Here is a 14637-nt window from a genome sequence, read left to right on the forward strand (position 1 = left end):
AGTCTGCGGGCAACCCCGCTCCCGCGCGAACTCCGCGGCGGGGGCGGGGAGCGGCGCTTGCCCCTGCCCCTTCCCGCGGCGGGGCGGCGGCGGGGCTGTCCCCCTGCCCCCCCGTCCCCCGGGCGGTCCGCGCCGCCGCTCCGCGGCGAGGGGCGGCGGGTTGGGAAGTGTGGCATCGAGGGGCTGGGAAACTCCTCTCGGGCACGGCGGCGTTGCGGGAGGACGGGCGCCCGAGCCGCCCCGCGCACGCAGCCGGGCGGGCGCGCACACACCGCACACACACGCACACGCGCGGCGGCGGCCCCCGGCCCCCCGCAGCCGCGGCCGGCGGGGAGGCGGCGCCCGGCGGGGCTGCCCCATGGTCTTGCGGGGGCCGTGGGGGAGCTGCGGGGGCCCCGGCGCGGCGCTCGCCCTCCTGCGCGCCCTCCGCACTAGGATGTTGCGGCAGGTCTTGCACAGGGGGCTGGGGACGTCCTTCTCCCGGCTCGGCCACTTCGTCGCCAGCCACCCGGTGTTTTTCGCCTCGGCGCCCGTGCTTATCTCCATCCTTCTGGGCGCCAGCTTCAGCCGCTACCAGGTGGAGGAGAACGTGGAGCACCTCCTGGCCCCCACGCACAGCCTGGCCAAGATCGAGAGGAACCTGGTGGACAGCCTCTTCCCGGTGAACCGCTCCAAGCACCGGCTCTACTCCGACCTGCAGACGCCGGGGAGGTACGGCCGGGTGATCATCACCTCCTTCCGCAAGGCCAACATGCTGGACCAGCACCACACCGATCTCATCCTCAAGGTAACCGCGGCGAGTCCCCTGGCCATCACCGCCCCGCATCCCGCCCCGCTCCCCGCACCTGCCCGCCGGCACGGACCCACCCGCGCACGCCGGGCTGTGCCGCCGCTGCCACCGCAGCTCCCCGGTCACCTCCCTGCAACAGTTGGGACGCCAGCCCGGCGCGGGGAGCCGGCACCGCTCTCCCTGCCAGCGCCGCGGGATCCGCTGTCTTCCCCCCCGCCACCTTTTTTTTTTTTTTTCCTTTTTTTTTTTTCTCTATTTTGCTTTTACTTGCTTTTGGGTGAGCGAGAAGGGCAATCTGCTTGCTTAAGTAATTTTTCTGTGTCTCTGTACTCGCGAGACAGTCGTGCTCCCGAGTTACGGCGTCTCAGGCTTTGATAGACTCAAACTTCAAAAGCAGTTAGGTACCAATCTGCCAGGCTGCCGAGAATGGTTTTGGGGGCTGCTGCTGTGTCTGGACTGCACTTCTGCACAGAGAGGGGTAGCGTAAAACCTTCTTCTCACTGCTCATGAAGGCAAATGACATAACTCAGCAGATTATTTTTAGCGTTTTAGTGGGGTTTTTTTCCCCCTCCACTCCCATCCCACCATCACAGAAAATGCTGGTTTCATAGACGAAGAGAAAATCCAGCCCTGCTGTAGATTGCAGGCATGGTGCAGCCTGTGCTGCCGGTTCAAGTTAGAGCGGGCAGCATCTTTCCCTGTCACTTGAGCAACACGGAGCGTGCGAGTTACAATCTAACAGGACATCTCACCCTACTATGGGTCAAAACATGTCGAAAACCTGGGAGGATAGATGCAAAAACTATATGCTAAGAGGGTCAAGTTCATCCAGGAAAATAGAAAGGAACATTTGGAAATAACCAGAGGTGTGGCTAGTTCTATCCTGCACGTTTTTGCTGTTGCCTTGAGGAAACCCAAGAGACTCGGCATTGTTTTTTTTTTCCTTTTTCTTCTGTTCTGAATGTCAAACCGTCAGCCCATGTAAAAACCAATGTTAATTCTTTTTAATTGCTTTAGGGAATCTCTCTTCTAAAATGAGAAAACAGATGCAAACACCTATTGTAAAAGACTTCAGTGAGACCTCCCTCTTTACTAAACAAGGAAATAACTGTTACAAGGGATTTATTTACCTTTATTTTGACTGTAGGTACATACAGACCTATGGTACAAAGCCACTCAGTATTTTATGTTTTTCTTTTGACATATTACCCAACAGTAATGAGCAAACAGATTTAATAAGTGTCAACTAACTAAGTACAGTAACAGGAATGTTACTGGCGAATGAGAAAACTCCAGAGAGACAATTTTCATTCCTTCATTTTCTTGTACCATGAATTGCATTCACATCCAGTATGTGCACATTTACTCAGTCATAGGATAATAATGATAATGGATTTTTTTTTCTGTACTGCCTTCTCTAGAGATCTGTAGTTTTGTCAATAGCACAGTGACACACAAATAAATGGTACTCGGAATCTTTCCGCAAGCAAACTTCTGCATAAGATTTATCACGTCAGCGAAAGAGGTATAACACAGAAAGTTCTGTCAGTATTTAATACTACCTCATTTTTAATGGACAGAATTGGCCAACAGAATGATTATTTTTCATTTATTGAGATAATTAACTCCATTACCATTTGACTATTTAGACATTGTCAGGCATATTTGATGCATTATTTCCAACTCTTTACTTATCTAGTTAATTCCAATATGCCTTGTGTAGAATAGATTATATTCTTTGTCCTGATTATTTTTCTGCTTGTGGGCAGAGACAGGCTTAGGCAGCTGCCTATCCAACCTTGTGGATGGCCCTGGGGGTCAAAGAACAGCAAAACATGAGGGAGGGCTCCTAGCTCCCAATATTGTTATATCTGTTGTGATGCAGGGCTAAATCACTTTGCGTTAACAAGGCCCACTGAGAGATGGAGAAGAGAAAAGGTGGCCATCAAGGTTTTCTGATATATATGCAATTGCATGAAGGGGAGAAGGGAGCAAAGGCAGCCCCAGCCTCAGTCCAGAGCCAACCAACTCAAAAGTACTTTGCTTGTAAATAAGTGTCCTGGATGAAACCATAGGTAACCCCATTCACATTTCTGAAAATGGTGCCCTGTAGGCACAGTCAGGGCAGAGAACCTAAATGGCAGCATTTGCTTATCTTCCCTTTTCAGGACGACAACCTCCTCAAGGGAGAGGTTTTGCTTTAGAATAAGTGTCAGGTTGAATGCTGGCTCCTCCTGCATGGCTGTTGCTGCATCTCCACCCACAAGCAAGAGGATGGGAGACACAGGAGGACAGTTGCCCCAAGCAGATGCTGGCTGCTCTTGCCGCACCTCTTCTTGGTTTCCTTGCCTGCCATATCCCACCTCATCTGCCAAGGAGGGAAGAGAAGGAGCCCTGAGCAGCTACAGCTGCCCTAGTCATGTGGCAAGGGAGGGAGGTTGCCCCTGATTTAGGCAGAGGAAGAAGTCAGCTTCCATTATTGTCCCCTTATATAAAGGGATACAAAGTTTGGGGGTCTGAGCAGTAGAAATTGAAACATAGCTGGTTAATCACTCTAATACCCTAATCAATTAATTAGCCAATCAAATAAGTTCTGTTGTGACATCTCTAAAACACTATGGTTAGCTTAGTGCAATTCCTCCCAGGCCTGTTATCAGCCTGAGAAAGTCACCATTACCACTACTGCACAGTGCCTTGTTGGCTGCCTGGAGAGAGATTCTGGGAAGGGCTCAGCCTCACCACTGTCTCAGGCCCAGGTCTTGAGCAGTGCTCCCAGAGCAGGAGCTGCCACAGGACTCCCCCCTTACAGCACACATCTGCCAGGGCCATGCTGGCTGCTCACATGACAGCAGCGGGTCTTGCTGAACGTACAAGCTGCTTCACACAAGGTGTCTCCTACTCGTTAGCAGGGAGACGTGTGGCTACCTTGTATAATAGTTGTGATTTGGAGATGAGGCCGAGTCCTCTTTTATTTTTTTTTATTTTTGTGTGTGTAAAGCTGTACCATAGTTCTGATAACTCCCATAAATGCTTGAACCGTTCTAGGCGTGCTATCCCAATGTTGCGTTTCCAGCTGGCGTAGTCATTTGCAGAAAAGAGGGAGAAATCCAAACATATCCTTAGTCTCTGGTCTTGAATAGGTGATCCAATAAAAGCCTCGGTAGAATCTTAGATATGGAAGAGATGCATCCTGAGACTGAGATACTGTGGGAGGACAATAATGAAATTTTACTTGCTGCAGTACCTGCTCTGTAGCTGAGCACAACTGGCATCTTACACTGTCGGTGCACAGGACCTTTCCTCCTCAAGATTTCACTCTTGCAAGAGAGAGAGGGAGCTGGGAAGTAAAAACACCTAACTGAAGAAAGTGTGCTTTTACTACTGTATTTCCAGTAACTACTTGGAGAAGGAAAAATAATTGGGATATTTGGTGTGGACCATTGTGCAGAAGTTCAAATGATTATGTAAACAGTCTGTAGAGTTCGATTAACCCTAGAATCCCAATTAAGAATAGTGTTAAAACAGACCTGTAACATTTCATAGTGGTATTTCCACTTGCAGCTAGGAACTTGTTAGGTTGAAGTTATACACACTCACTGGAAATACAGACCTAGACAGATATTTGAACCTCAGATAATAGGGTCTCATTTAGGCAGGATTTGAGAGCCATCCTTTTGAGCCTGTTTGTTCCTCTATGCTTACAGTGAGTTAACTGCTTTATACTACTGAAGACTTTTTAAAAAAAATTTAAGGTTTTCTTTTTTTTTTCCAGAAAAATATCCTCTTTTCCACTTACTTTACTGTGTTTATAACAATAACACAGTACTAATTTTTTTGGCAAAACTCCACTTAAGATGTCAAGACATAAAGATGAGGATTGAAATGTAACATGCCTTACTCCTTACTGAAGGCGATTGTATTTGCAGTTTGCCCCTGTAAAAATTTGTACATAAGAGGTTTTTTTCTTTAAAGAAACCTCTGCTAAGTACAATTTTTTAGAAGTGCTTATACATCGCTCTTCTCATATGAACTGGCCGTTAATTGACCTAGATAACTGATTAAATATCTATTTGAACATGCAAACAAAGTAAAATTAGGTATTTCCATCTAAAGGCACATTTATTTAAGAGCTTCAGAACTTCTGATTACTGCAGAACAAAACAGTTTAACTTCAAAATCTTGCAGACCTCATACTTTTGGGGGTTTTATTTCCTCTCTCTGCTCCTTAATTGTTCTGTTCCTATTCATGTGCGTGCCAGCACGCTCTGTCTACAGTCTTCACAGGTTTCTTCGCTTACTTTGTACGTGTGAGGAAACTCGGGGAGGAAACAATCATCTTTAGAAATAACATGTTTATGTTCCCTTGGCTGTACGTATTTCCAATTGCTTTGCTGTACAGACGTGGCACACTTAAACCATTATTTTCAGAGTCGGTGGAAGTCCATAGTGGTTGTTCAGTGGAGCCAAAACCTGGGTCTGTTTTTATCGTGACTAACGCAAGGTACCCTTTATTTTAAAACTTTGACTACTTCTGAATGCCTGGACACAAGCACTCAGCTGTGGATCTGGCAATGGATGTAGTAGGTCTTCACCTTCTCTGAGTAGCTCAGGCACTAAAAACACTTCCAGGGAAACAGTATGTGGAACAAACAGTGCATGCTGCTGAAAAATATAAAGGATGAAGTCATGTCTTTAGAGCAAGGCTTTAAGATGAGGGGAAGAGTCCTAATACAAGAAAAACAAGGGTGTGAAAGCAGCAGAAGTGCAAGCCTGTTGTCATAGCAGCACAATGCTGCAGGGCTAAAATGTATCTTATGCGAAAACAGATGAGAATTAAGATACACAGGTAAGATCTGGGCACAGCTAAGGAAGAGGGAAGATAAATAGCATGTTGCAAGGACAGTGTGGAAGTGTGTACAGAAACCCCTCTGAGCTCCAGGTGTCAGCAGCAGCAACTGCTCCGTGTGATTCCTGCAGGCTGGAGGGTTTGGTCTCTCCCGGGGGTGCTGGTCAGTGGCCAGAGCAGAAGTCCTTAAGCTGCCTGTGCCTGGGAGGACAACCACATCCTACTGGTCCCTGCCACACCCCCACCCTGCTCCAGTAGCACCGGCTGGGACAGGGCCCCTCTGCCCTCCCTCCTGCTTCAGTCTGTGACGTGATGCTCCCTACAACCCTGTGCTGCTGCCAGCTGGGCAGCCCCTGCTAGGAATGCCCTAGCCATCCATGTTACCTCACCTTTCCTGCCTTTGGAGGGTCAAACCTCATCTCCCGTATTAACAAACAGAACACATGGGGGACAGGATTTTTCACTGCATGGCCAGGCACGTGTGTGTGATGGGGCATCACCCCTCTGGGAGAGCACAGCTGGTGAGCAGGGCAGGTATGAAACGCCAGGGAATTCGGTGCATCACAGCCACCGATGCCAGGTCACCGGCACCCCAGGCAGCGCCACAGGGCTCCAGGAGAGCTGCCGGCAATCCCTGCTGACACATCTGGGTTTCCCAAAAACTGTGACAAGGCCCTGCCTTTAAGTTGGAGTTTACAGCAGGAAAACCCCTGTTCTCCTGCTGGAAGAGAGAAGGAGGAGCCAAGTTGTTAATTAATGCGATGGGCTGTGAACTTGCAGATATTGAGATTTCCCTGCAGCACAGAAGGGACTGTTCCTCAGGCTTCTGCTGGAGGAGCCCTTGGCAAGAGCCTGCACCGTGTCTCCAGCCCTCTGAGAAGCAGTATAAAGATGGAAGGGTGTTTATGGAGAGATCTGAGGTGAATGGAGAAAGCCACTGGTGGTTGAACTGATGGAAGATCAAACGCAGGAGCAAAGTTTGATTTTTCGTGATGGGGGGAAAAAAGAATAAATCTCACAGCTGCACATCAGGCTGTGCAGAAAGGTTTCTGCTGCCCAGGTATCCTGTCCTCCAGCAGCAGTCAGCCCAAAAACAAGAGTGGACTTCTTATAGTGGAACAAATTCAGGCAGATTTACAAGGGTGATTGTCAGAATTAAGATGGTATTGATTATAAAAGCTTCTCCACTTCAGATTAGACAAGAAAAATGATATCTAGCGATTTTCTGTAGCTACCAAGAAGACAGATAGAAATGTAAATGCACGCACATCTGCCACTTTGAGCACTAATAGTTGTCCCTCCGTTGATGACTTGTAGTTCTAACAATTTTTAGGTTTTATTTTTATGAAAATTGTTTGGAGAAAATATAATTCACTGTGTTTCGGACAGCTGAAAAAAATCAGTTGAAAAAAAAAATACTGTGCATAATAAGTATCTTAGCATCTCTTCAGGAAACCTCATTGTAGGGCTGGTGGAAAAAGATCCCAGCTAGTCGTAGCCATCCTCACTGCATGCTCTCCAGTTGCGACTCCTAATGTTTATCCTGAGCCATTGGGATCCTTTGGCTTTCTCCATCAGTTGTGTGCACACTCTTTGTCCCTTGGCTAGACTGGCATGGTCCAGGAGGCCACTGCCCAGCAGCCCCCTTTGAATCCCTGCCCTGGAGTCATGGTCAGCAGGGCACAGCCCTTGTCTGGGACTCCCTTGCCTTCCTTCTCTCCACCTTCTGATGAAAATACACTCCTGAAAGTTTCATTCTGCCCGTGTCTGCAGAGCCCACAGTGTTTTCTTTTGTGAATTAAGCTGGAAGCTGTGCAAGTCTTTTCCCTCTCATAACCTTTTTACGTTTTGTCTGAGGCCATCTCCTGACGTGAATAAAAAAAGTACACTGCAAAGATATGAAATGCCAGAGATTACTGAGATCATAGAAGAAGTGGAGAAATTTATAGCTATCCATTAAAGGCTTTTCTTCTCTTCATTTTCCTTGGCACAAGTTACCTGTAAAAATAACTAAAAGAGTAAACCAGCTTCACATAAAAATGAAGCATATATTTAAGATTATTGTCTTCATCCTGCTTTCTAGTTTTTCAGTCTTGAACCCAAAACAGTGATGAGATTTTAAGCAGTAATAGACAATGAGTTCAAAGCCTCCTCAGGCTTTCCTCCATAGCCATGAGATCAAACATTTCTTTACATTTCTTTTTTTTTAATGAAAGCTGAGATTTAAAAAAAAAAAAATCACAATACTTCAGGCTCCAAGAGTCAGAGAAAAAACCAGACTTGGTGAAAATGACAGTAAAAAAATCTAAGAGTAGCAACACTGATGAGCAAAGCTAATATTCAATTTGAACCATGAGATACAGACTAAAAGACTAAACAGAGCCATACAGTAACAGTAACAGCAAAGTAATAGGGCATTGCAAAGATCATACTCCTGTGAGTAAAACATGTTTGTGTGCCAGCTCACTGGCAGTACAGCAGGACGTCCATATATCTAGCTGGTTTCGTCTTGTTGACCGTTCATCAACTGTATGTCAAGTAGCAAAGTATAATCGAGTCCTTACAGTGAGTGGTATCCCCTTTAAACACCACATGTTGCTCAGCAGCAAAACCAAACATATTTTTGAGGTATATATAATAAGCAGGAGGTAGTTGTGCACATCCCTAATAATAAAAATTATGGCAGCTTCCAGGAGAGTCGGGATGTCTTTTTGTGAGCTGGGCGTAGGGCCTTGGCAAATATGGAAGGGTCCCATTGCGCGTTGCTCTCACTGACACCATGGAGTTACCCTGGGAGCAAAGCTGTGCCAGCAGAGAGGTGAGACCCGAGTGGGACACCAGTGGTCATCACTGGGTCCATGTCCCTCATCCCTTTTGCCCACAGGTTTGGTTGGGGCAGGAGATTATGTAATGTGAGCTTAAAGGATTTCTGGGATTGGATCATTTTGCAGGTGAATCAGCAGTTTCTAACCCCTCCCTGCTGGGATGGGATCTGTTTCCTTCACGGGGAGACTGCAGACTTTTTTGTTACCTGATTAAATTGACAAAATTCTGGTAATAGCTGCTTACTTTTGAATTAAAGAAAGGATTTCTCAGTAAAGCAAAGAGATTACAGGTTTTTCTTACCTCTTCTTGTATATTCCTGCATCTTTTACATGGAATTCAGAATAAAAACAAGCTTTCCTTTCTGTCCTGACCATACATTTCTAAGTACAACCCCTTTGCCTTCAGGGTCAGCTTTGATGCCAATGCTGAAAGTTGTGCAAAGCTGTCTACAATGGAGAGCTATCTCACAGAGCCCAATGTGGGGCTTGGCCATCCCAAGGTACCCAAAGTGAGCCCTGTTTTCTGGCACCTGCCTTCCTGTGCTGGTGGCAGAAGCAGGAGGACCTGCAGACAAAAACAACTTGAAGAATTTGCAGCCATTGATCTCTGAGGCCTGGGTGCAAAATATTTTAGCCCAGGATAAGTGAAAGGATTTCAGCTTTCGCTTCCTGGCATCTTCTATGCCCACAGGTAGAACCAGCTGGTGGGGCAGTGCAATTTCACCACCTCTCATCTCTCAACTGTGCCACAGACTTAAATGTGGCTTGGTGTGGAGGTGAGACCAGCACAGCCCTCACCTGGAGGTATTTGCCAAACAGGATTTGTCTCCCAGTTGAAGCCATCTTTCCTTGCTTTCTAAAATAAATAACTGAGCGAGCTTGGGACTTAAAGTAAACAAAGACCAAGATGCTACCAAGTGCAAATGACTAAAGGCTAGAGGAAGAGAAAACACTGTTCTAGAAATCTCTGGAATGGTGCAGGACACGCAAAAGCACCATTTTTAGAAGAGAGGGGAAGTTCAAGTGATGGTCACTGTTTCAGTGACAACAAATGGAAAAGGTGGAAGTTACTATTTTGTGCCAGAGCACTTTCAGGGACCGTGTGCCACCATGGCATGGGAAGTGTGCAGTTCTCATGCTGCAGTGCTCTGGCATCCCAGCAGTAAACTGCTTTTTGGTTCCTTGCACTGCTAGCTAGCTGAAAAAGCTGTGAGTGATGAGCAAGCAGTCCATGTCTCCCTTCAAGAAAAAACGTTCATTCAGCTTTTGTTATTCCTTTAAATTTTCCCTTTCTCCTAACAGGATCAGTAAGGATAAGAAAACAGCTGAATAAATGAGAGTCTGGTAGTCAGTTGTGTGTCCCAGAACTAGATGCCAGGTTTATTCAGAGTATGATTACTTGCTATTAAAATCCTGCACTGAGGAGTGCAATATGCATTATGCATAACCATATTGCTGATGTTGTCCCCATCACACAACAGCCTTTACCATGCCCTGTTGACAGACTGAAGTTTCCTGGGGGACCTCCTGGTGTACCACAGGCAAGCCAAATTGCAGACTGCGTAATCCCTTGAACTTGCAGGATGTGTGTATCCTTGTAAGCTTTTGGACCTTCTATTTTCTGTGGAAGCCAGTCACCCAGGGTTATGAGAGTGGGCTCTGGATGCAAGTGGGAAGACCTGTGTGGCCGCAGCTGAGTTCCCAGCATGGCAGCAGAAAGGAGAGTGCCGTGGGACTGCAGCTTTCGGCAGGGAAGAGGCAGCAGCCCTGTGGTGCACAGGCAGTCACAGGCAAGGAAAGGGAGAGAAGAGAGAGCCTGCAGCCATGCTGCAGCATGCCCTGCCCTGCCCTGCCCTGCCCTAAGGTGGCAGAGGGTTTTTCCTAGGATCTGGTCTGAAAAAGCAAAGTGCAGATATAGTGATGTATTTGTCTTGAGGATGAAAATCTTAGCCAGGCTTCCCAGAGCTGAGTCTTTGGTCGTCCTGGAGCAGTTCTCAGCATACTTTATTGGGATGGAGGGAATGGCAAGTTTTCCTCCTCTTCGGCTGTTTGCTGCCAACTGGAGACCGAATGTTGTGGCCACTGGCAAAGCTCAGGATATATCTCATAGCTGCTTTAAACTGCACAAGTTGGCAGCCAGCTCTGGGTGCTGCTCAGCTGCCAGGTGTGCCAGGACACAGAGCTGTCTGCTTCCTTTTCTCTCCTCCTTGAAGCCCCATCGCTGGCAGGTTCCATGGGCAGGTTGCCCCCAAGCAGCTGCCCAGTCCAGCCCAGCACGGTCTCGCAGAAAGCACCAGGTCACTGCTGCAGAACGGGCACCTGAGTCAGAAATGATCATTGCCAAGAGGAAGGGAGTATGTTAAGTATGACGTTCAGCTTCTAGCCTTTCACTAAAAGTGAAGTAACAGCTGTGACAGATGAGGTTATTTTATAACCTAAATATTAAAAGAAAGTGCTTCAGATGTAGGAGGAAGCAAATGCAGCAGTGAGGCAGGATAGGTGAATAGCAACACACTCTGATAAAAGTTGCATGTCAGTTTAGTTTCTTCTGCATTGTGTCACTCCATGGATCCTCTCTGAAGGATTTGTATTGTGAATTAATAAAGGCAGGAAATTCCTTCTATTCCTCCTCGTTGCCCTCAGCTGCGCTTCTTTATATGACGTCCGATTTTGTAGCTGCTGTCAATGAAAACCATACAGTAGCTTCCATTGTAAAAAAATTAAAATCAGATAATCTGTCTTTGATTCAGTAAATCAGGTCTTTCTCCTCACACTATAAAGATGTACGTTTGAATTTGTACCCCATAACAGCTCTTTCAAAGCAGAGCTTTGCAACTCCAAGCTCAAAAGAAGGGAAGAATGAGCCATACAGGTTCATTTCTTTGGCTTGTGACTGCAAATATTCTAATTTGTTTTGTTGTTTGGTTTTTTTTAATAAGAAAGTCGTGCAGAAGTCCCTAGTCTGTTGCACAGACATTTATTTGTTCTCCACAACAGGAAATTTTGCTCCTCACAATGGCCAGGTATCATGTTCTAACAGTACTTTGAAAAGATTTGTTAGTTTAGTTCGTTTCTCAAATTTATCTTCCTAATGTCAGTATTGAATTGTTATTTCTGTCAAAAAAATAAAAACTATTCAGATGTGGAAAAATACACTCCCAAGTTGCTGGAAAAAAAGGTTGAGAATATAGGAATGTTGTAATCTTTGCCTGTATGATGTCACATTATCCTGAGGAATGGAGGCAACATAACAATTTATACCCATCAGAGATTGTGCAGTGTAATCACAAAGTGGGGGTTTTTTCTACAAATAGGTCTCAAATACCACACAAAAGTCACTAAGACTATTTGGTTTCAACAGATGCAGCAGTTTAGCCATGATTATTAGATATTTTGTCCATTGACACCAGAGGAGTGTATAAGCTCTACTGCTCTCGTGTATGCTATCTTCTATTTTTTTTAAACAATGTTTGTCATCAGAAAGGAGCCAGTTCCATTAAATATCACCTGTTTCCAGCCTCTTTACTGGTCAGAAGAGTCTCCTGCCCTCTTTGGATTACAGTGGAAAACAGCACATGCAAGTAGAAAAAAAAAAAAAGAACCGCATCCCTGTAGCCAGGTCTCTTGCTCAAAATCTGAAGGCACAGTATAAATACTTCCTCCTTTAGGGAAAAGAGAGTCCTTCTTGATTTGGCCATTCAGCTCCTTGGAAGAGCTGTGGTCTCTCCACTTTGCAGGTGAAGGAGGGCTTCTCCTTCTCTTTTACCAGCCCTGCTTTTGTCACCATACCTTTGCAATGCGCTTCTGCATCAACTCCCTCGGTGTAACAGGGACCAAAGGATAAATCCATGCAGTTCCTCAGAGCAGATGCAGTGATTTGCTCCCCCCATCGCATCAGATGTGTCATCCAAGCGACTGGCTGTGCAGCCGGGTCCGTGGGATCATTGTCCCCAGGCAGCACGAGGGGTGTGTGCCCCTCTGCGTTGTCCCTGCACACACCTTGAGAGGTCACATCTCCCACCAAACCATGCACAAAGCAGATGCACAGGAATGTGCAGGGGTCCCTGACACTTGGGTTGTTGGTTACCCCCTGTGCCACCTAGAGAAGAGCAGAGGGACCTCCTTCCTGGACCACCTCTTCTGTGGCCACCCACCATGAAGGACATCACAGCCACAGGGGAAGTCTGCTCAGACTTGTTGTGGGTATTGTAGTGTTGGGCTCAGCAGCCTCCTTGTGGAAGGTCTTGGAACTCTCTACACAGCTAGGGTGGCAGCTAGGAGCTAAATGGTAATGGTGGTGAGTGAGGCCTTATCATTTTACAAGAAAAATTTGCAAAAAAACAGCTTGCACTTTGCTAAGGCTCCAAACATTAGCGAGCTCAATATTTTATTTTTTTTAAAATGTTGCAAACCCAGCCTATTAGGGCTATTCCCTTGCCATTGTTTAGATTTCTTGTTTCTTCTGTTTTGACTAAAATGGATTCAGAAAAGGTTGCAAGAGTTTTCTATATTTTTTCAAGAAGAAATGGTGATTTTTCTGTCTTTCTGACGCTCAAAAATAACTGAATGCTTTTGGGGTCAGAGCTCAGGCATGGCAAATTTCAGAAGCGTGCAAAACAACTTACAAAGGAGGCTGCAGTAAAAGCTGCTAGACCTAACAGTAACCTGTAGACCCTGAAGTTAGGAGATCCTTATTAATTTACAGAACCTCTCAGAAAGAGAAGGAGAAAACCAGTGTCCATCTCTGCCATTGCTTCCTTCTTTCTGACATACTGAGGATTTGATGGGGGAAAGAGGGAGGGGGAAAGAGGGCAAATTATTTATTACCAGCTATCTTTTTCCTGCTGTGCCAACAGTCTCTATATGTAGGGCATGCAGCTGTGGGCTGTCCTTTAAGTGAGTGCTGGTGCCCTGCCACTGCCAGGCTGCTGGTGCATCCTGCACAGGTGGCACACTTGGTCATATTGTTCTTCTGCCTTCTGTACTTCAGGTTCATTTTTGAGAGAGTCATTGGGCAATCCTGAGCACAACAGTGTCCCTGGACATGGTTGGTCTATAGATTTCTTTTTTACTGTGGCCCACATCACTTGAAAGTGGAGGTCTGAACCTTTTGAGTTTGCTTATTTAGAGAGGCCAAACAGCAGATGCGCATGGTGCAGATGCAAGTCACAATACAGCAACACAATACAGTTACCAGCAAAGGACATGGGGGAATAATACTGCTGTTTTGATGCATGTTTCCTTTTTTTTTGCAAAGAGTGTGCTATTAATACTGCCGTCACCAGAACTTTTGTTGTTGTTGTTGCTTAGATCAAATAGGACAGGGACGGCAGTGAGGAGCTGCTGTTGTTCTGGCTGCTGCTGTGCGAGATGAACTGATGAATAACGTGTGTGATTTCTCTTTCCCTTGTAGTTGCACTCTGCAGTGACCAGGATCCAAGTTCAAAGACCTGGTTTCAATTACACGTTTGCCCATATATGTATCCTGAACAATGACAAGACATGCATAGTGGACGACATAGTGCATGTACTGGAGGAATTAAAGGCTGCTCGTTCTTCTAATCGAACTAATTTTGCAATCACTTATCCGATTACTCACTTAAAGGATGGCAGGGAAGTGTATAACGGGCATCAGCTCGGTGGGGTTACTGTGCACAGCAAGGACCGGGTGAAGTCTGCAGAAGCCATTCAGCTCACCTACTACTTGCAGGCAATCAACTCCTTGAATGACATGGTGGCAGAGAAGTGGGAATCCATTTTTTGTGACACTGTTGAACTTTTCCAGAAATCCAACAGGAAAGTCAAAATGTATCCTTTCACTTCTTCTTCGCTGAAGGAGGATTTCCAGAAGACGAGCAGGGTATCAGAACGCTACCTGATCACAAGCTTGGTCCTTGTGGTCACCTTGGCCATTCTCTGCTGCTCCATGCAGGATTGTGTCCGCAGCAAACCCTGGCTTGGCCTGCTGGGATTGCTGACTGTGACCCTTGCCACCCTGACCGCAGCTGGGATCATCAATCTCACTGGTGGGAAATACAATTCCACCTTCCTTGGAATCCCCTTCGTCATGTTAGGTAACTATCTCCTCTCTCTCTTTTGTGTGTTTGTGCCTACCTGACATTTCCCAGCAAGCAGAGAAGCATCACTGCATGGTTCCCGTTGCCTCATCCCTGCAG

The 14637-nt window shown here is 46.4% G+C and overlaps 1 protein-coding gene across 1 annotated transcript in view; it reads left to right on the forward strand.

Annotated features, from left to right (window-relative positions):
• Positions 1–326: 326 nt before the first annotated feature.
• The window catches only part of PTCHD1 (patched domain containing 1), a 33377-nt gene continuing 19066 nt past the window's right edge, over positions 327–14637 (forward strand). The window contains exons 1-2 of the mRNA XM_027884242.1: positions 327–787; positions 13875–14535. Of these exons, the coding sequence (XP_027740043.1) occupies positions 359–787; positions 13875–14535 (1090 nt within the window). The 5' untranslated portion in view covers positions 327–358. The remainder of the gene's footprint in view (positions 788–13874; positions 14536–14637) is intronic.

Source organism: Empidonax traillii, unplaced genomic scaffold, assembly GCF_003031625.1.
Source record: "Empidonax traillii isolate 1590-97213 ecotype Southwest subspecies unplaced genomic scaffold, ASM303162v1 scaffold140:size1466565, whole genome shotgun sequence".
In the NCBI taxonomy this organism is placed as follows: domain Eukaryota; kingdom Metazoa; phylum Chordata; class Aves; order Passeriformes; family Tyrannidae; genus Empidonax; species Empidonax traillii.